This window comes from Etheostoma spectabile, chromosome 9 (genome assembly GCF_008692095.1).
Source record: "Etheostoma spectabile isolate EspeVRDwgs_2016 chromosome 9, UIUC_Espe_1.0, whole genome shotgun sequence".
NCBI lineage: Eukaryota > Metazoa > Chordata > Actinopteri > Perciformes > Percidae > Etheostoma > Etheostoma spectabile.
In genome coordinates, this window is record NC_045741.1 from 3176116 (window position 1) to 3197561 (window position 21446).

Consider the following 21446-nt stretch of genomic DNA (forward strand, 5'->3'; position numbering starts at 1 on the left):
CAGAAGCAGCTCACATCTATAATGCATCAAGCTCAGTGTCAGGTAAACTGGAGACAAGGACCCAACAATGGAGCCAATAAATACTGCAGAGAGATGAGATGGATGGATGACACAAATACTTTTTACTCTTCTTTGCAGTTGTCATTTTACAGATATCTAATGCATCATAGGCCGATTTGATTCAAGTAACAATATGGATGAAATATAAAAAGCACCGATTAATATGACCAACACTCATTTTTCAGTTATTTTTCATTATTTAACAAGAAATTCACGGCTCCTATCTATTGAGTTGAAAGCAATAACCTCAAGAGATGAAAAACAATTAGAGGTAGGTGAAAACACAATGATGTTGTGTTTTTCTACAATGGGGAAACCATCAAATAAAATCCTTGCTCATAAATGTCTGTATTGTTTATTTTTATGACTTCACTAGTAAATGAAATGGAAATAATCCAGAAATGATTAAATAGAAAAAGTGTTTGTCCTCTTTATGATAAAAAAAAAAAAAATCAGCATGTAAAGATACAAAGTCAAGGCAGGCAGGTGATGCCACCCCATGTGTCCATGAAATGACACGGGAGCTACTTGTACTCAGTAGTGTGAGAATATGATGAAACACATCATAAAGCAGTAAATGTTCATGTGGAAAGTCCCTAAAAAGAATCCCTTGTACCTTTAAAAGCTTCCACCAAAACCTTACAAGCTTAGCGGTGGCGGCTTGTGCTCAGAGACAATGTGCAGCACTTCCACGGTGCAGCTGTTTCAGCCATGTCCTGTCACCTGGCTCTGAGCGTCCGTGGTCGAATCAGGTTGGTCGCCTTCCCTCGGCAGGAAGCCCCAAGTCTTAAGCAGAGCGAACCGCTGAGCAGGAGGAGTGGAAAAGTAGTCCTTCTGTTTCTGAGAGTAGATCTGGACTGGACGGACGATGTCTCTGTAGGTCCAGTCCTAATGACACAACATTTCTCTGATTAACTTTTGGTTCATCATATGTTTATTTTTAGAATTAAAAAAAAACATAAACTGGTACTGTATTTAACGTCAAGAAAATGTATTTAGAATCACACAAGCAATCCAGGTTAAAGTAGGACCCATGGGAAAAGAAAACCTCCACAGATGGGGGGGGAGGGTCTCTTATCTAAAGCCCATCTGTCTGGAGGATTTATGACATGAAGTGGTTTGGCATCCCCTGGTATCTATTTAATGTGTGTGCCTGAGGTATTCTGGCTCACAGTGAGGTTCTGTACCTGCCAGTGAAAGTTAAAAGCCTCCAGCAGCTGTATCCTGCCCTCTCTTGAAGGCACACAGTCAGGTGGATCGGGCTGCACCATCTCAGAGTCCACCGTCACGCCTCCAAACACTAACAGGGCTCTGATGGCAAACCAGCCCCCGAACCTAGGATGCACACACACTCCGAACATCTTCTGCAGGTAACAGAGGGACATGCACAAAACACAGGTGAGCAGACAAAAATGGAAACACTGCACTACAAAATATCTATCGCAACTGTTGGAGTTTAATTACACGACAATTCCTTATAAATGCATAGCGTTACTTTTTCAGCCCAGGGATGGTCTCTGACGTCAGACGGTTGGTAGTAGAAAGCTGCTCCAGACACATGAGCTGCAGTCTGCGCCAAGAACTTTGGCTTCCTGCTGGGCAGCAACTCGTAGTCATAGCTCACATCCACCTCCTGTCCTGGGAAACACTGCAGGGCAGGGAGAGGAACCGGATATATGTAGGTGTCACAACATGATCATGAAAATAGCTGTAGCTGCAATCCTATCCCTAACTGGAGTTAGGCAACATAATGACATATGGTCTGAGACCATCAAAGATTTCCCATTACAGTTTCTAGTCTACTAGAACTAGTCAACAGACAATTTACTGTCTCAAAATCTACTGATATTGTAACATAAAAGTACATATTCAGAAATAGAAGATTGAATAAATAATGGCTCACACCCACCTCGGAGACAGCAGAGGAGATGCAGTGTTTAACACATTGGTCTATGGGGTCAGACAGCTTCTGGCAGCCCCTCTCCTCCATGAAGGGCAGGAAGGCATGTTCAAACATAGCAGGGGTGCTGAGCACCACCATGGCCAGGGTGTCATCTGGGTAAGCCAGGCGTAGGGAGAGAGGCAGCACTGAGTTATACCACCCAACCTGTGGACATGTTGGACAGAGGCACACAGCACAGAGTTATACCACCCAACCTGTGGACATGGTGGACAGAGGCACACAGCACAGAGTTATACCACCCAACCTGTGGACATGGTGGACAGAGGCACACAGCACAGAGTTATACCACCCAACCTGTGGACATGGTGGAACGGTGTCTCAGGCAGCTAAGGCACACAGCACAGACAGAAACAGTATCTCTATATAGCATTCAAACTAATTTAGCTGGATTCTTGAAACGATAAACCGGCTGCTAAAATTAAATAATTGTACAATCGTAATTATATTTACTAGCTAACAGGTAAACAAGTTAAAGTATTAAATTGTATTTCTCACACGTTGAAGCCCTTCTTGCGGTTAAGGCTACTCACTAGAAAGAAAATAGTGCAACATTACCTTTAGAGGGTAGACTTCAAATCCAACTTTTGCTAAAGAGTCCTTTAACAGCCCTGTTTTACCCATAACTTCCACATTGGCATTGGTGGCCGCCATTGTTGTATGTCAACACAAAGCTATGGCTTGTGGGATACGGTGTTCTTTGGCCAATCAACATCCGAAATTAGGCTAGACTTGTTTTTTTCTGCAATGATTTGACGAAACTAATGCATACAATGCAATATACAATGCAGTGTATTTGGTACAAATTATACTCTAGCACTTCGTCTATTTTGTGCGAGTAAAGAATATAGTCACTAATTACTACAATACCCAGAAGACCCCTGCGACACGTCATACGCAATCACGTTGCTGTTATGGGCTCCTGGATTTAAAAGTGGAGTCGCAAGGTTTTCTGTGAGTAGCCTGTGCTAAGCCAGCTAACATAAACGTTTGCATCGTTCTCCTTAAACATTATTTATTCTGTTTTCAGCTACAGGTTCTATGTCATATTCAGAAGAAGACATTACTCAGTGTCTAGGAAACAGACAAGAATTACTATGCTAACCATGACAGTAACGTAACGTTGTGAACGCTGTGAAGAAAATGAACGTGAAGTGGTTGTAAACGTTAACTGTCATTAGCTTAGGTTAAGGAGACAATTGACTACTCAACGTTTACAAAGTCGTCTTTGCGTTATGTTGACGGGTTTAGTGTTTTGCTATATCTTGGCAGCCATCTTATCGTCATTTACTCTACAAGGTTCCTTGACCAGGGAGTTGTTCCAGTTTAAATCTGTATCTGTTCCTGGACGCTTGAGATATATTCCACGCTAGCCTGGATATCAATATAGTAGGTTGAGCTCATTACATTATCAGAAAGCTTGCACCTCGGGTACATTTATATCCAGGCCTGCTGTAATTTAATCTCACCCAAAGTGTCAGGGATCTCCACTAGGTTGTTAACCTCACCGACAAGCCCCAAAACACTTCTAAAGTTACTGTGTCACCATCCCACAGTGGGGTTTTGATGTTGTGACGCCACTGTCAGGCAACAACACGCTGTCTCGCATGGCGTTGCTTTTTATACCAAGGATCAAGAATTAACCGACTAAGGCTGATGAATGATGCGTTTGACTACTTGATGCACTTCTTTTTAGTTCAACTCCGACATGAACTGGGACAATCAGCTGAGCTCTATCCTGTCAGGAGCAGATAGCAGCGTTGCAAAGATGAGGGTGAGTAGATCCAAATAGCCCTCCCCTCTATTAGCCCTGCTGGAAATAACAGAAACTACTAATCTTAAGATTGTGTGGTCTAACGGTACATGTAGACATCATTTTGTTTTGCATCAGTGAAAGGGAGTTGCATAGGAGAGCCTTCACTAAAGTGGCCTTGTGTTCTGGTGAATTGTCATAACTGGAGCTATCTGTAGATGGCAGTAAAGCTCCACTAAACGTTTAACAAGGTAATTTAGTTATCTAGATTAAATGTATACTGATAGGGAGAGTTTGGAAATTCCCTGTTGTTTGAAATTCTTTGTATGTTTCCACAGGAGAGACTGACCTCACCAGGGAAATTTGCCAAAGGAGGCAAAGGTGGGTGAACTATGTGTCGGTTTCTGAATATGACTATAAGGGGAAATTACGTGTGTGTGCGCCTGTGTGTAACTTCCACCCTTTTAACCTTCACAGTAAAGTGCAGATAAGGATCAGAGGGACAGTGGTTTGAACTCCTTTTGATTTTGGTTTAAGGCGTTTGTGATAAACCTCCCTCCCATGCCTCTTCCTCACCAGATTTTGTTCCAGTGAGGGAGAGGATCCATGATTCAGATTTGGGCCCTCCTGCTCTTCCTCCTCGTGCCCCTCTTCTCCGACAGCCTTCCCCATCCCTCAGTCCATCTGTTCAGTGGGCAGATCTAGCTGCTATCCAGTCGCAGCTCCAGATACAGAGCCAGGTGTGTGAATATTTGTTTAACCGAGCCAGGTGTGCGAGATCAAATAGTTACCACAAAGTAGTCAAATAGTATGTGATGTATTAAAGTGTTGTTGACAGTATTCAGTTTCTTTTCCCCTAATGTGCTTTTAAAGGCAATTGAGTCCCTCAACAAGAAACTCTATGACGTGGAAAGGGAGAGACAGTCTCAACAATGTCACATCCAGACACTACAAGGTAACCTACTGCACCATGACTACTTACCTCCGTTTATACTGGGTCGCATTGTCCCCTCAAAAATACAAAACTATTATTAACTACTACAACTAGAAGACAGGCTTTCTAATTAGGATCAACACTGCTTAACTGTCCTCTGGCCCCCATGGGGTAGAGAAGGATGTTAGCCAAGCTGTCATCCATCATGGACAGCACCTCTCACCCCCTACACGACACTGTGGGGTCCCTGAGCAGCTCCTTCAGCAGCAGACTGATACACCCACGGTGTAAGAAGGAGAGGTACCGCAGGTCCTTCATCCCGGCCGCTGTCAGACTCTACAACACCTGCACCACCTGATAATGTTGTAGTTTCTGTTCTCGTTTTTCAATTACTCCACACACTCTCTGTATATCTTTATTATCTGTAGTTATAGTTTTCCATTACAAGTACTTAATTTTTCAATATTATTTATGGTCACAGTTCAATATCATTTATATTGTGGTTACTTACTTTTGCTATTTTATTTAACTACATATTCAATTTAATTTTATTGTCACTTACTTACACTGCAATATTTTTTTTTGTACTATGGCAACTGCACTTTACAGCACCTTTTTTTTTAATGCCACTTTACATTCATTCAATACCTTATGCTCATTGCCTGCTGTTTGCCTGTTTGTGTGTTTACATGTTTGTTTTTTTGCTTATTACAGTAGGAAGCTGCTGTAATAAGGGAATTTCCCCACTGTGGGATGAATGAAGTATTATCTAATCTAATGTGTTCACACCTACACTAAGTCAACAGGTCGCATTTGAAAAATAAACAGAACCCAGTTAAGTTTCTTTTGAGCTGCAGCATTTCAACACAAATTCCTCTTTGACACATAAGCCTGTGGCTTTCAAAATATACTGTATTAATTCATTGAACCGTTAACTGTGATAAACAAGTTAATTTGATAGTCAAATCCAATTTCAGCTAACCGATTCTTTACAGTCCTTTCATTTTAAATCTGTTTGGTGTCCTCATGTCAACGACTTTTGAATTCTGTCTTTACTTTTGGACCATCCAAGTGTTTTCCTTCCCTTCTAACCTCATTCAAAAACACTTGAGCAAGGCATCTAACAAAATCAAAGAAAGTGACCAAAAAACACACTTTAACTTATTAGCTCACCTCTTGTTTTAGCTGTTTTTAAGTTTTCATTATCTTATAAAAGACTTTAGATCCGCTGTGCTCTAGTTGAAATGCTAAATATACCGTATGTCAATAATTGTAGACAAAAAAAGACTAGGCAATCCCAGCCTCTACTGCTACTACTTATGTATTTAGTCTGTTTAAATGGCACACATGGGCATTGCGCTATGGCTTAAAACAGAATAAAAAAAATGTCTCCATTTTTAGTTTGGATTAATACACTTTGATCCATTTTCACTATGATTACGGCATACTGTCATTTTCATTTAGTTTATCTCAGGGGAGAAGATGGGGAGTGGAACCAGTAGCAGAATCCCCACTGCAACTCAGTCTCAGTTTAGTGGACCATCAGCACTTACAGCATCACTAGCAAGAGATAGAAACTACCAAGTTTGTCTGTCATAGTCTTATTTGTTCACATTAATTATGGTAAGATGTCATATTTTATTCCTTCCTTGATGTGGTTTGTATTGTACCTCAATTGCACATTGCTTTCACAATCATATCTACAGATTCAAAATCAAGTCATAGAATTCCAAAAACTGATTCATATAATTTATATATTTATTTTCTTTATTTTATTTCCAGTTTTGTAGTGGCGTGCATACTATCACATGGGAAAAGTAACTACATTTACATACTGTAAATCGTTGTTTTTTTAATTGAGAATCTTTTTTGTGTGAATTTTGAGCCTAAAAATCGATATTGACTCGTGATGTTTTCCAAATCGTCCACCCCCTGATGTATACAATGATACCTCACCCCCGTTCAAAGTTTGGGATCCTGCTAATGCTCTCTCTCTCTCCCCTGCTTTCTCCACTCACTGCCCACCCCTCTACTGTCTGGAAAAGCCAACTCCACTCACCAAGGGAGGATTCATTTATAATTAAAGACAATAAATAATTTGGATTTGTCCTCAAAGCTGCTAAAAGAAAAAAAAAAAAACCCCTTCTTCACAGTAACATCTCTTCTTTTCCAGAGGAGGTTTGCAGGCTGCGTGAGGAGCTGAGGGAGAGGGAAAGCGAGAGGGCAGATTCGAGGAGGGGACAAAGTCCAGGAGCAGAGAGAAGGATGGAGCAGTGGAGGAGAGAGGTTGGACGTGAGCTGAGCAGTCTGCGGGGACACATCACCAGAGCCACGTCGCTAGGCAACTTGGAGGAGAGGTAAATCAGGGGTTGATCTTGGGGGAGGGGGGGGGGGGGGGGGGGGGGGGGGGGGGGGGGGGGGGGGGGGGGGGGGGGTTATAACTGCAGACCAAACTGATGATAGGTGTCTGGGTCACATTTTCAGTTCAGTTATGAAAAATAAAGAAATAACAAAACCGTTTCATCACCACTTTTCTGCCTTTTTTGTCTTCACAGTTTCAGCTCAAAGCTCCGCAGAGAGGAGCTGGAACACCTGCGGAGAGAGGTGGACCAACTGAAAGCACAACTGAGTGAGCGTACACACACATACAGTACATCATGCCCTCTCATTGATTTGGCACCCTATGCTGGCTTCCAAAGCAAAGGCAAGCACAGTCTTGTTCACAATGTCGGCTCTTTTTACTTTTTCTCTTAACAGGGCGACAGGGGGAGGATGTGTTCCTCCAGCAGACAGAGGCCAGAGAGACCAGGAGACAGTATGAACACAGCTGCAAGGTACACCCATGCACACACACATGCACACACACATTGTATCACGCAGGTTATGTTTGCTTCTGCATGTGTGCTTTTGTATTTTTTTCAGATCCTTAACCTTTCTTTTGTTTGCTCTGATCAGACACTGGAGGAGCTGACAGACAGCTACAGAACTCACAGCACTGATCTGGCAAAGACTGTCTCTCAGTATTCTCACACAAAGGAAGAGGTCCGCCAGATCAGGTACGTGCATGGAGAGAGTGCGTGCACGTGTGTATATGTTTGCCTTTCTGTCACTAAGCTTACCTTGCAATTATTCTCTTTACAACAGAACAACTGTGTCAGAGCTGAAAGAGGAGGTCAGGAGACTTCTTCTCAAAGAATGTCAACCAACACCTTTGCAGTCAGCACACACATCAGGCAAGTCTCTGTCCTTCTCTGGCTCTCACACGCACACGCACACGCACCATGATATTTAACCGTGTCTTTTTATTTGATTCAGGGGCATCTCTGCTCCCTGTCAGCCACAGTAGAGGGGCCAGAGTTGAAGAGGCAGACTCTGACTCCGAAGACTTTAGCCCGACCCCGAGCCTAGCCGAGGTCAGCTCAGATGATCTGTCATGGCTGGAAGACCCTGGTAAGGACAAATGTTTTCTGAATTAAAAAAAAAAATAAAATTAACCCAAGCATGCCTAGTAGGGCTGCAAAATATATAATATAATTATGTTTTTTATTGTTATTGCAATATCAACTTGCGCAATAACCATATCGTGAAAGGCTGCAAAGTATCTTAAAAGACACTCGTTGAAAGAAAAATCAACAGAAAACTGCTCTTGAAAATTTAACTGTCATTCTTTTTTTTATAGTGGTGCCTCTTGTATATTTAATTCAATCTTCAATTTGTTCAATAAAAGAATGTTTGAAATGATTTCATTTCTTTTTAAATTCAACAATCAATATATTGTATTTGAGCAGAACACTGAAAGCTGCAGAACTGAGTAACTTTAAGTACACTGTTTATTTATCGTAAGTAATATTGGTATTGTGGCATTCAACAACGTTATTGCATATTTTGCTCATTGTGTAGCCCTATTTCCTTATGCACCTACAAGTACTATAGTACAGCGTGCTGAGTCATCAACAACACCACGTGTTTCCATTATATCATTTTCATAAGCCTTCTGTCCACCAGTACACCAACATGTTCTGGCATTTGGATCACACGCTCCAACCAAGAGGGAATGTTACACATGGCACCAGATGGACACAGACTGATGGCAGTTTTAGCAAGATGGGACGTGTAGTTTTCCCCCCCCTGTGCCTCTCCCACACATCTGGCTCAACCTTCACTCTGATTCATCTCAGTAGCTCTGACTCAGCACTCCTCTGTGTCTGCCATTTCAGCATACACTTAGGTAAAGGAATAGCTTGGCAGTTTGGGAAATATACTCATATTTCTTAAACTGCCATGCTATACATATTCGTCTCTTGCCGAGAGTCAGACGGGAGGATCGATAACACTTTCTCTTCTAGAGTTTCTGCTGGTTGCCTTCCAGCCTCACGGTGACAGCGGGAATCCAGGAAGAATTAGTCCTGCACATAGTCCCAGTAAAACTAGGAGGTTTTCACACCTCACGCTGCTAGGTGGGTTTTGTTACCCAGTGGTGGGAGAAGTATTCAGATCCTTTTACTGAAGTAAAAGTACTGATACCACACTGTAAAAATACTCCTTTTACAAGTACAAGTCCTGCATTGAAAATGTTACTTTAAAAAAGTATCTAAGTATCATCAAGAAAATGTACTTAAACTATTTATAGTAAAAGCAGAAAAAAATCCATTGAAATTGTTCTGTCAATCAACTAAGTGTTTGATATTCTAATCATTTCAGCTGGACTTGTAGGCCTGTATATTATCAGGCATTTTACAATAAAACATCGTACTGGATTTTTGTGTGCAAAAATCTTAATTTGCAAAGTAAGTAGTCTGTAAAGATGTCAGATTAATGTAGAGTAAAAAGTACAATATTTTTCTCTGAAATGTAATGGAGTAAAAGTAGAAAATGGCATTGAAAAGATCTATTAGAGTACAATGACCACAAATTTGTAGTCAACTACGCTAGTACTACTACTAGCTTTTTCCAGACTTTATGCTTAACTAAGAACTGTCTTCTGGCTGTGGCTTCATGTATAACAGTCTAACAGGGTATCGATCTCTTGCTCACATTTTTTTTTTTTTTAACTATTCCTTTTAAATGTGTCACTATAGGACGTTCCCTGATGAAGACAGAGAAGTGAAAGAGACTAAAATGAAAGAAAATCTCCCAAAAGAGTTCTATAAGAATAGTGAGGAATGTAATCTAGAGATGTACAGCACCATTGTGAGCAAGTTTGTAGACCCACCGTATTCTTACATCTGCAGATAAAGCATTAAAGCTTTCATTTCCTCTCAACAGTTCCTGCAAAGCCAGTGATTGCTTGGGAAATTTGGAACCCTGTGTGTATGTGTGCGTGCACGTCTCACCCCTGAGACTTACTGTAACAGAAGGTTGATGTTCCCGGATGAGATTAAGATCTCTGCTTGCTCTAAATGTTTCCCAGAGTGATTTGGACCCATGAAGCCAGGCTAATTTGACGATTGTATCCGCACACACACACACACACACACACACACACACACACACACACACACACACACACACACACACACACACACACACACACACACACACACACACACACACACACACACACACACAATACGAATGGTACACAGTTGTTAAGGGAAAACATTTGAATGTTTTCCAGACTAATCCTTGAAGAGGCACTTAGTTACACACACACACACACACACACACGCACAAACAAAGTAACGCTCTTCTCTGGTCCTCACTTCTGCCAGCTCATCATCAGAAGCCACGAGTGCGTCTGAGCGTTCAGTCCAGACGGAGCGACTTTGCTGGTTCGGGATCAGATTTGGAGGAAGAGGATGGCAATGAAGGTGATGGTGATGATCTCCTCGATGAAGATCTGAACCCAGATTTTGGATCTGACCTAAGTCTTAATGACCTCTGACCTTTTTTATAAGGTGACCCATGTAATTCCCTTGGGGTGATTTAGCAAAATCAAGACATTTCTTGATCAGCACAGTTTTTGTTTCTTTTAGTTACAGTTACAGAACGATTCTGAAAACCAGAACCTTTGAAAGTAGACACAGTCAGGATAACATATGGCTTATATTCATTGTAGGAAACAAAGGATGGCAAACAGCAGACTTGGCATGGCAACAGAGGCACATACAAATAACAAGTAATTAAGTTATCCAACTTAATTTTATTACCGTTGCTTAGATGTGTGATGCATACTTCAAGCCAGTGTGGAAACTTTGTTTTAGTGAGGGGAATTCTCAAATGCTATTTTTAAACACGTTGTTTAAAAGAATACCAGAAGTGTAAGGGAACTCGGGTCGGATCATGCACTACTTCTTTTTAAATTGATTTTCAATTGGTTGTTTGATTATTCTGTAAACTGTCTGGTCCCATGTGACACACCCAGACTCCTGCTGCTGAGTATGCTGGATCAAACCACTGAAAGAGTCAGCATTGTTTGCCCTCAGTCTGGTTGGTGATATCTGCTAGATGCAGAGGACTGTGATAGCCACAAATGCTCTTTTAAATAATCCGCAGTAATTGCCCCCACATGCACACACTGGCTGGGTGCTGGGAACAAACTGAGGAGACAGGCAGCTGTTTAAGCAAGATTCTTTGTGAGAGGTTCTCAATCACAATCTGTTTTTCATGATGGTGGATAGCGTTGTGCCTGCACAATGGCATTTTTGTAGACAACTTTATTTCTCACTGTAAGTTTCACTGACTTTTGGCCACGGAATTTTGAAATCGTTCACCACCCAATGGATATTAAGTTTTCAATTTTTTCGCCACACCCTCTGCTCCCATGTTGCGAGTCACTGAAGATGAATTATGGGTCCCGCCAGAGTGAAACACAGAAGCACTGGGATTGGTCCGCTAAACCGCAAGGTTTGGTTTCAGGCAGAAGATTTAAAAATAGTTATGTTTACGGTTGATTACAGATTGTTTGGGGTTAGGTATATTTTAGTGTCGTTTAGTTCATCTCTGCTTATAACGGCTGTGGGATCCATGAAAAAAGCTCTGATCCCTGTGCTTTTGATTAGTAAAATAAGAGCCCACAGTACGCTTATATTGCCTTAAGTCTGCATTTTTTTATTCATTCATTTTATTTAACTTTAATTTCATGATTACGCACCTTGGCCACCTTTGATCACTTGGTGTACAGTAATACATCACAGTAAGCTTTAAAGTTCATGTGATCATGTATTCTATGTATGCTAAACTCTTCAGTGTTGCAGAGTAATGAATTTGTAATGGCCTTTTGTTCCTGACATAATGCACACTTCAATCCAGGAGAAATCTGACGAGGATTGGGTTTTGATTCCCGGTACTGCAGCTGAAGTGAAGACAAAGAGGAATAAAAAAAAAAAAATGCATTCACATTACCACCCTTACTGCTTTTCTTTATATACAGTAGTTCCTTTTAGGCTGTCATGTCAGACATGAGTCACACTGTCTCTGGCTTGGTGTCAAGCTGTTAAATATTTCAGCATTCAGACACCCCCCATCGAGGATCCCAGACCTCATTGCAGACTCAAAGAGGAGCTGATAGGCAGGTTAGGTGTTCAGTGGGGTGTGGGTAGGGAGGCTTGGGTGGTGAAAGGGACTACAGACACTATCTAGTTCATCTAATGAGACAAATTGTCTCACTGGTCAATAAAATACTTTTTGGAAAACAGTAAATGGCACAGAGCAGTCCGTAACAGTTTTTAAAGAGCCCTCTTCTAACACCCTCTCCTTGTATAGCTGTTAATATTGTGGTCAAAGAGAGATTTAATGGAGAAAAGGCTCATTTATTTGTTATTGTGGCCAGATAAGGGCTAATGAATCAGACCCTTGTACTGCACTTGAATTGCATTTGCCAAGTATTTTGCAGTGGCGCTGCAGTAAAGCAGTGCACTGATTTATTCACTGAAGGTCTGTGAGAAAATGTTTTGTTTTTGTCTCCAACAATAAAAGCCAGTGTGAAAGTTTAAAAAGAGGAGCTAGACTTTCTGTTGTTGCTTCTGTAGATCGGTGTTGTGTTCTGATGGCGCTTTTGTTTATTGGTCCTGCTGTCAAAGAGCAGTTTATAACAAATTAGATTGGAAATGTAGAGTATGGTTTCAAAATACCTTTAATCATAAAACACCAACAGTCAATATTCCACATCTGAAAGCAAAGCCTCATTATGCATTTAGGATACTTACAATTTAAAACAGTAATATCAGAAATCTGAAGTGTACAATTTAGAACTGGATGTACAGACGGGTGACAAAAGAAAAAAAACGTGGGTTCAAAACCTCAAACGAGGGAATAAATGTAGTTGTTTTATTATCCCTCCTGTAGAGACTTATATAATATTAGTCTAGGTCCTGGGTAAGATATGTATGTGCTTCATTTAGCGGAGAATATCTCAACTGTTACAGACTAATATGACACCATTGTACAATGTATAGATACACTGTAGGTACCCTCATAATTTTTACCAGTTTAATCTTCATATTAAGAGAAATACTTTTTGTATTACATTTTGTCTTTTGAAGCTACAGATTTTTTGAGGTGATCAAAATGTTTACAATGACCGTGTAAGTGTAAGAATTCTGGTTTGATATTTTTTAATTGTGTTTCTGTAGATGTTCAGTGTGGATGTTGTGTCTGTGTGTGTGTTGGGGGGGGGTGTCCTGTTTTATGTTGTATTGAATGGAAAATTCTGAATAGAATTGTATACAAACAATGGACTTTTTTAAAAGAAAGAAAAGAAGCATTTGATTAATAAACAGACATTGTATATCCAACCTTGCTATCATCATTGGAACGTTAACTTAAAGTGAAAAACACAAAACGACAGGTTTAGTCGCTGTGTTGCAAGGTAAAACTTTAACCACAGAGTCCAGGTACGGGAATGATGATGAGAGCTATTGCCCCAACTTGCATTTGCAACAACGGTTACCAGCTACCCGGCAGGGCCACCCATTCTTGTGTGCACACTTGCCACACGAGCAGGGCTCTGGCAAACCTTCAGGTTTTGAGATTACAATCTCAGGGACTAATAAACTTCCCTTTCTTACAAAACCATAAGCATCTGCATTTAAGATCGAGGTGGCATCTGTAAATGGTGTTTGGACCCAAAGCTTGCAAAGACTCGACTCCCCGACCTCGCCAGACTACCCGGCGGCCGATTATCGGGTTAGTGTGTCAGGGCCTTAATACCACTGGAACATTTTGGTTTGGTTACATCGCATTAAGGACAACCATGTTTTTTTTCTTTACCATTTTAATTGTAGTGCTTGGGTTGAAGTCATGATGAAGTGAGAGTTCCCCAACATCATCCCTCATCTTTTTCATGCTTGATGATTCCCCAAAGAGCTACTGCTTTTTTCATCCTGGTGAGCCCAATTATCCCTCCACTCACTTTGGCAGGCCGGTTGTAACACTGCTCTAGTGCCTGGTCAAATGGCACTCCACTACTTCTCTTGGTGGTGTTCACAATAAATCCACCATTTACTGTATGTAGGAGTTGTAGAGGAGTGGGAACTTCTCCTAGTTGTTTGTAAAAGGTTGACTGCTTTTTTGCCATTTTCTTTATATCAAATCAGAATGCTTACACTCTTCTATGACCCTTTAATTGTGGTCATTGTGAACATCGTGATCACCTCAGAAAATCTGTAGCTTCAAGAGTTTAGCTGACACATATTTAATGAGCTATTGCCTCATTTGCATATTTAATTTTATTTTTTGACAAAGTGTAATACAAAAAGTATTACAAATCTTACCCAGGACCTGTGTTATATGCAATGGAGCTCTCTGAAGACTCTCCCTTTGTGGCCCAACACCTTACTAAGACATTTTATGCTGATTTCACTTTAATTTGTCACCCATCTGTTATCAATGGCACATATAGTAAACACAAACGTGGGTTTTTCCTTTCATGCTGTATGTATCACATTTCCCATCAGATTCTCCTGCACATTAAAGAGAAAATACACAGCGAGGCTAATGCACAGCATAATCAACGGGATATTTGTGAACGGGCCTTGTGAGAGAAAAAGGTGCTGTCTGGTCAATCCATGTAACATCTTTAATATGTTTGTATGTTTTGTGACTGGTGAATATGAAAGCAAGAACTACTGTAAGATGAAGAGTTTCAAAAAGTTGTCTTTCCATGACGCAATCAGTAGTATTTACAACACACAGGACATTGCCAACTTTCTGTGGAAAGGCCACTGGCAATTTCTGCAACTGTCATTGTATGAATGAAAGCCTAATGGTGAATACGCTCAAGGCTAGTGTTCAAACACGGGCAAGTCAGAGCAGCTCCCTGGCCCTGAGTGTGTTTAAAGCAACATGCCTGTTTAATGGGACTTTAGCTTATTCACCGTATCCCTCAGAGTTAGATAAGTTCATACCCAGAGCCTAGCTTACCACAGATGCTGGAGGTAACCGGCTCCAGCCTACTTCTCCCAATAAGTGACAAAATAACGGTAACATGTTCCTATTCACATGTGTCACAGTGTGTACAAATAACAAGGTCACATGAGACAGTCATCTTCTAACCATATACAAACTGGGAACTGTATTCTCAGAAAGGCAACGCAATGCTTATTGGGCAGAGAAATTAGCGCAACACCTGAAAAGAACTGTGGTTACTCTCTGCTCCTCACCATGGGGCTTCTCGTGTGCTCGGTGCAAATCACTCCGCCCAAGTAGCAGAAGTTGCATTGCTTTGGCTTCTGAGAATATAGTTCCCAGTTTATATACGGTTAGAAGATGGCTGTGTCTCATGTTACCTTGTTAATTGTACACGCTAAGACTATACAAATCACAACATGTAAATTGGAACATGTTGCCGTTATGTTGTCACTTATTGGGAGCGGTAGCTAGTTGGAGCCGGTTACCTCCAGCGTCTTTGGTAAGCTAGGCTAGCGGTGGGTGCGTCAGACAGTTACAACACACACAGAGATGAGAAGGGTATGTATGGACTTATCTAACTCTCGGGGATATGGTGAATGAGCTAAACTCCCAATAAGTCGGCATGTTACTTAAATGGGTATCACACAAAGCACGAGGAATGACTGGTAAATCTGGGAGTTAGTTGGTTTGAATATATAAATACAGACTACAATAAGAGCTGTTGCTATACTGTGTAAGGCACTCTTTCCTGGACATGAAGCTCCAGGAAAGAAACAAAAAACACACTGCACATATCAAAATCAGGCCAAGAGAACACAGAAACATAAAAAAGAGAAAACACTTACATATCTCCTGCCATACCTTAAAAAATCCACACATGCACCTTTAACACACACACACACACACACACACACACACACACACACACACACACACACACACACACAGCTATGCCTGCACGCAAAACGTTTTTTCTCATACGCAAACATATTTGTCCATTCATTTCCACTGCTGAAAAAAAAGTAAAGTGCAACTTGTTTAACACTATAATCAGGCCATTTTTTATGCTCATTTCTTTATCTATGGCCTCTTAGAGTGCCAAACTTTTTTTTTTTAACACTAACTGATAATAGATTAGAACAAATTAGACGAGTGCCCTCAGGTAAGAGTCTGGCAGGACAGGCTGAATGTGTGTCCAGGTGTGTTTTACACCTACCATTTTCAACGCTTGGGAAATCCAAATATATAATACAACTCCCATACCTCAAAAAATGGGCTGAAAAATATTAAGCAGACAGTATTCAACAGAGGCATGGGCCTAATTTGTAATTAAAGGCACCAAAATGGACTTTTGCAAAAACGACCCCAACATGGGCCATATCTTCATTGTCCATTGCAGCTTCAATGGTGTCCTTTTTCCTGCATGTCAGTAGGATCTAGGAAAATGGAAGCAATCCAGATGTTTGCTCACACCTACACAGGATTCTTTCTGTTTGGTGCAGATTAAGGAAGGTTTGGCAACCGCTGCTGCATCAGCCTGGATTCAAGGAGAGTATTTGGTCGCCAACATTTTTCAGTCATGCCTCCATCAGTAGCTGTACATGGACAAGGGTGTGTCCTCCATCATATCGTCCTACACGATGGGGAAGTGGAATAACACAACTAATTATACTCAGCTAATATACATACTACATGCCTACACATTTGTTTGCACAATCGGGGGGGTAATATTAAGCCTGGCCCTCCTAACTAGACTGTTATTAAGAGGCTATAGCCGGCTCCGTTTTAAAGCTATAGTGAAGATATTGGTATCAAAATTAAACTAGATGATTTCTGGCATCCATTGGTACCATGTAATGCTAGCTTGTAAGAGGGGGCCTTAAACAGCCCTGTGTAAGTTCCCACGAGTGGATGCTCTTGTCAAAGCCGCCAGACTCCTTTGACAAAAACAATTGTACCTCACAGTTTGTTTTAAAGAGCATAGATGGCTTCAATTCCCCCCAGTGTAAACCTGAACAGGGCTGTTTGACAGCAAGTGGTACAATATTCTAAATATAGCATACACTTAAACTAATATTGAAATTTGAAAAAAAGTAGTTCTTTCTGTGCTAAGCTAACCAGCAACTGGCTATAGCTTCATATTTACCATACAAATATGAGACAAGTTTCAATCTTCTTATCTAACTCATTGCAGGAAAGGGAATAACTTATTTGTCCATTATCCATTACTGTAAGTCTGTACCTTAAATGTGAATTTGTTTCCAGAAGGTGAACCCAAACTTGAAAACCCAGAAGTGGTTTTGTTCTTGATCTTGAAATCATTATAATATTCAAGCACTGGTTAGTTGTAACAGTATATCTGTGCTCAACAATATCTGACAGACTGAATAGAAGTGTTGCCTGGTGCTCACCATAGGCAGGTCCTGCAGCCTGCGGAACTCTGGTCTGTTGTCTCTCTGGCGAAGTTTGAGGAAGAGGAGCAGAGTGATGATGACAGCAGTGATGATGAAGGCTGACACCAGGCCAGCCAGGAGGGGGTCTAATGTGGGAGAGTCATGGACCATCGTCGCTGCAACAAAAAACACACAGGAGATACTTGAGCAGGGTACGTTACTCCTTTAACACGCTGTGCACCGTTAACCCTTGTGTTGTCCTTTCGGGTCAAAACTTTTTTGTCACACGTCATATTGGTCGCTTACTGCCACCTGTGCTGTATATACACCCCTATAACCAACTCATTACCACTAGTTTTATACTTATTTTTGGAACTGATGGCCAGTAAACCTTATTTTTATGAAATAATATCAATTTCTTTTTTTTTTTGTTTAAAGAAAAAGCAGGAATTGTAAATTATTTTGACTAATTACATCAGAGGATGTCCATGGATAATCACAGGCCAGTGTCATCAAATTGACTAACACAGCCAGAAGCCAATGAAAGAGCATTTTAAGGAATCATCCATCCTTGTTATTTTTTGGGCAATTATGTAGAAAGGCACCCACATGTCTGTTATAGAATCTTTGAAAACGGGTCAAACTGGACACGAAGACAACAGGAGGGTTAAAGATGGATTTCACTTTGATTCAAAATGGAGCAAATACTGGAACTTTAGCTTCTTAAAGGCTTGTTTAAAGCTGTGACTGGAACTGGATATAGACTCGACAGCAGCCTGTTGAGCTCGAGTGTTAATCATGGAGCTCAGGAAATAAGTGTCAAACACAGGATGGCGATGTTAAGCTTTCCTGTACTTGAGCTCTCTGTTGAGCAAGGGATTTTTTAGGGCAACATTTCAAATACATTTTTATAATTAGAACCAAGCCTTTTATGTGTGCATACAATACAGTGCACTACCACACACTACAGTGTGTTTTAGTTTGCTTAAGGGTGCTGTTTAATCTTTTACATCATCACTCCTGACCTTTCTATGTTGATGTCTCTGTGTCTGCATTTTTGGCTGTTCCTATTCCTGTATATGGATGTAGCTATGGAAGACTATTTTGTAAACTTAGCTGTTTTTTTTCATATCCTCTGGTTGAAAGTAACAACAACCGCAGAGCAGTGAATGCTCCCTGTTCCTCTGGCTAATGGAAAGAGGCGAGGTGCCAAGCGTGGCCTAATAAAACCACACGGAGTGAGGGAAGCAGAGAGAATTTTCTATTTCAACTGTATCCAACTGAGAAGAGTTGATCACGTTTTGCTCCTTTTGTGGTGTCATGCTGGTAAAAGTCCTCCTAAGAAGGAGTACAGATAGAGAAACATACCATAGATATATAAATCATTTGGATGACAGACAGAGGGGGAGAGAGACTAAAAAAGAAAGAAAACAAAGCATTCATGAGGCCTTGAGTCCCATGACTGCCTCTGTCTCTTCCCAAACAGAGCCATAATTGTGGAGTGCTTGGTGGTGACAGTGCTTGTAGAAGATGTAAACAGAAGGGGGGGGGGGGTTGTTGTGTCTGTGTGTGTGTGTGTGTGTGTGTGTGTGTGTGTGTGTGTGTGTGTAGAGGCTTCTGTTGGAAAACAAAAAAAACAGTGTCGCCTTTGTCGTTAACACAATTGACTTTTGGCTCTGTCAATATCCAGGCACATCAAATTCCTACACCAACACAGGAGATATCTTGCACTTACGATCTCCACCAACGTTGAGCTGGGAGGGGGTGTCAGCACGGGCATTGGCCTGCGCGGTAGGGTTGCTCGGCGGGTTGATGGTGGACTTTAGGTGGGCTTCGCTGGAGGTCTCAGGATGTCCGTCAGACTGCGAAGTGTGTTGTGGAGTCAGCGTCGGCAACTCAGAATTTGGGGGCTTTTGAGGGGAGCTGGTGCTAGATGTTGAACCGGACTGGGCGACGACTGTCGTGGTAGCTTCAGGCTTTGGGGGCTCAGACGTAGGGACGGGAGTGGATGAGTGGGTTTCATTGTGAGTGGGCTGGTTTGATGGTGTAACGGAGTCAGGTGGAAGCGCAGCTGGATGTGTTGTGGGTGGCGTGGTGGTCGGTGTGTCCACAGTGGTAGGTTGAGTTGTGTGTGCGGGGCCGGCGGCGGTGGCGGAAAGGGGGGTGTCAGTGGCCAGGGCGTGGCTCTCAGAAGGAGGGACTGAAGGCTGTACAGTTGACTGATCAGTGGTTTCAGGAAGGGCAGCCTCGGAGGGAGGGTTGATCTTGGTATCTACACAAAGAGACAGACAACATAAATATAAAAATACTGTGGCGACACTTTGCGATGAGGTTCCTGCCATGCTGAAATACTGTATGTATATAATCAGCAAGCTAACATGAGCCTGCTGGACAGTGTTTTGTATGGGTGTGAAGTTTGTGGGTCAGTTCACCAGAATTATAAATAAAACCATTTGCACTTTCTCTGGTGGTATCTAGCCATGCAGATCATGTTGGGTTTTATTAATCCAGGTTAGAGTTATTCCTCTCTGAGATTTCTGCCTCCACCCCAATTCAATGGAGAACATTGAAAAATGACACACGTACTTCTTTCTACCCAGTCCCTATGAAAACTGTTGCTTCTATTTCCTTTGGATTATTAGTAAAAGGGCCATTTTGTCTAGAAACAGATGGAGCTGCTGCACGCCAGCAGCAGGGGTTCATGGATGCCCGTGTTTGTTGGTCTAAAATGAAATATCTCAACAACTTCTAGATGATATTTTGTACATTTATGGTCCCCAGATGATACATTTGAATGCCTCTGGGGATTCCCTGACTTTTGCTCTAGCACCCCCCATGAGGTTGACATAGTCTCAACAGCTATTGGATGGATTGCCATACATGTTCTGCACACATATCTTTCCACCAAGATGAATTGAACTTTGATGATCCTCTGGCTTTTCGTTAGCGTTTAGCATTAGCGCTTTTTTTTTACTTAACAATATAACAAACAAAACACCTTTTACTTTATGCACAAAACTCTCCTTTAGTACTGCTATACATCATTATCCAACGAAGCATGCAGTAGCAGGGAGTTTTAGTTTTATTTTACCTAAAGTAAAAACTAAGTCAATTCACCGTTCAGTTAGGTACAGAGCAATGTGTGAATGGAACTCTCTCCCAACAACTATTAAATAGAACTCTCAGTATGGCTTTAAGAAATCACTAATTAAATACAATTTAAATATTTTATATAAAATTAGTTTGGTATAGGGCTTTTGTTATTGTATTTCTTAAAATAGATTAATCTTTTCGGAGTAGTGTCTTTTGTTTCATTTTTTTGTATTAATTGTGTTAACCGTAAGATTTACTTATGATTTGTATTTTCAAATATATGTATGTGTGTGTAATGAAATGTCATAATGAGTATTGTCAAAGAAAAGATTGTGGTACCCCAGGAAGAATAGCTTTTAGTGTATCTGAAGCTAATGGGGATCCAAATAAAACAAACAAAACAAACCAAGCTCAAAGCACCACGGAGCCGCTAGCGTGGCTGCAGACTAATGTTAAAGTGTAACTATCAATGTTATTGGCACCACAAATATAAATCAATTTACCTCAACTGTATCGGGTCAAGGCAAGAAACTAAAAGTTAAACAGTACTCTGATATGAACTTCTCCCTCTGCACCCACCAAATAAACCAAGTGTCTAAAAATGTGCCTTGCCTGTATATGTGTGACTGAATATGTTTCAGTCTAATGTGTGAACCAGCACTGGGGGGAGGGGGGTGTATTTCACTTCTACCTTTTTCATCCCCTTGTGAAAAGTCACACAGCATTTAATCACTTCTCTCCTCTCCTCAACACCAACCTCAACTTTTCTCTCAGTATATTTTTATTTTACCATTGCTCTCCCAACAGATTGCACCTCATCAAGTGACTCATACCTTCTTAATTCTACTCTTTTACTTTCATCTCACACAATCGACAGTCTTTCATTCTCTGTGCTCCGTTTTT

General features: G+C 41.2%; 3 protein-coding genes across 6 annotated transcripts in view; 1 reads left to right on the forward strand and 2 right to left on the reverse strand.

The window, feature by feature from the left end:
- Positions 1 to 162: 162 nt before the first annotated feature.
- On the reverse strand, positions 163 to 2859 carry mmachc (metabolism of cobalamin associated C). Its single transcript, XM_032525107.1, has 5 exons — positions 2579 to 2859; positions 1970 to 2167; positions 1556 to 1708; positions 1248 to 1424; positions 163 to 948 (listed from the first exon to the last, which is right to left on the reverse strand). Exons 1-5 carry the CDS (start codon positions 2672 to 2674, stop codon positions 766 to 768), a joined length of 807 nt encoding a protein of 268 aa, XP_032380998.1. The 5' UTR covers positions 2675 to 2859; the 3' UTR covers positions 163 to 765.
- Positions 2860 to 2896: 37 nt separating this feature from the next.
- LOC116695053 (uncharacterized) lies at positions 2897 to 12925 on the forward strand. Of its 4 annotated transcripts, XM_032525099.1 has the most exons (13): positions 2897 to 2974; positions 3717 to 3794; positions 4112 to 4154; positions 4353 to 4513; positions 4647 to 4728; positions 6881 to 7064; positions 7263 to 7336; positions 7465 to 7541; positions 7663 to 7763; positions 7852 to 7940; positions 8023 to 8157; positions 10419 to 10604; positions 11959 to 12925. In XM_032525099.1, exons 2-12 carry the CDS (start codon positions 3729 to 3731, stop codon positions 10589 to 10591), a joined length of 1185 nt encoding a protein of 394 aa, XP_032380990.1. In that variant the 5' UTR covers positions 2897 to 2974; positions 3717 to 3728; the 3' UTR covers positions 10592 to 10604; positions 11959 to 12925. The 4 variants fall into 4 exon arrangements, with proteins under 4 accessions (XP_032380990.1, XP_032380986.1, XP_032380987.1 ...); XM_032525095.1 differs by having other exon boundaries at positions 10419 to 12925; XM_032525096.1 differs by having other exon boundaries at positions 2927 to 2974; positions 3651 to 3794; positions 10419 to 12925.
- A 3169-nt stretch (positions 12926 to 16094) lies between these two features.
- The window catches only part of LOC116695056 (soluble scavenger receptor cysteine-rich domain-containing protein SSC5D), a 9868-nt gene continuing 4516 nt past the window's right edge, over positions 16095 to 21446 (reverse strand). Inside the window, exons 3-5 of the mRNA XM_032525102.1 lie at positions 19186 to 19722; positions 17469 to 17626; positions 16095 to 16690 (exon numbers count right to left, since the gene is read on the reverse strand). Coding sequence (XP_032380993.1) covers positions 16646 to 16690; positions 17469 to 17626; positions 19186 to 19722 — 740 coding nt within the window. The 3' untranslated portion in view covers positions 16095 to 16645. The remainder of the gene's footprint in view (positions 16691 to 17468; positions 17627 to 19185; positions 19723 to 21446) is intronic.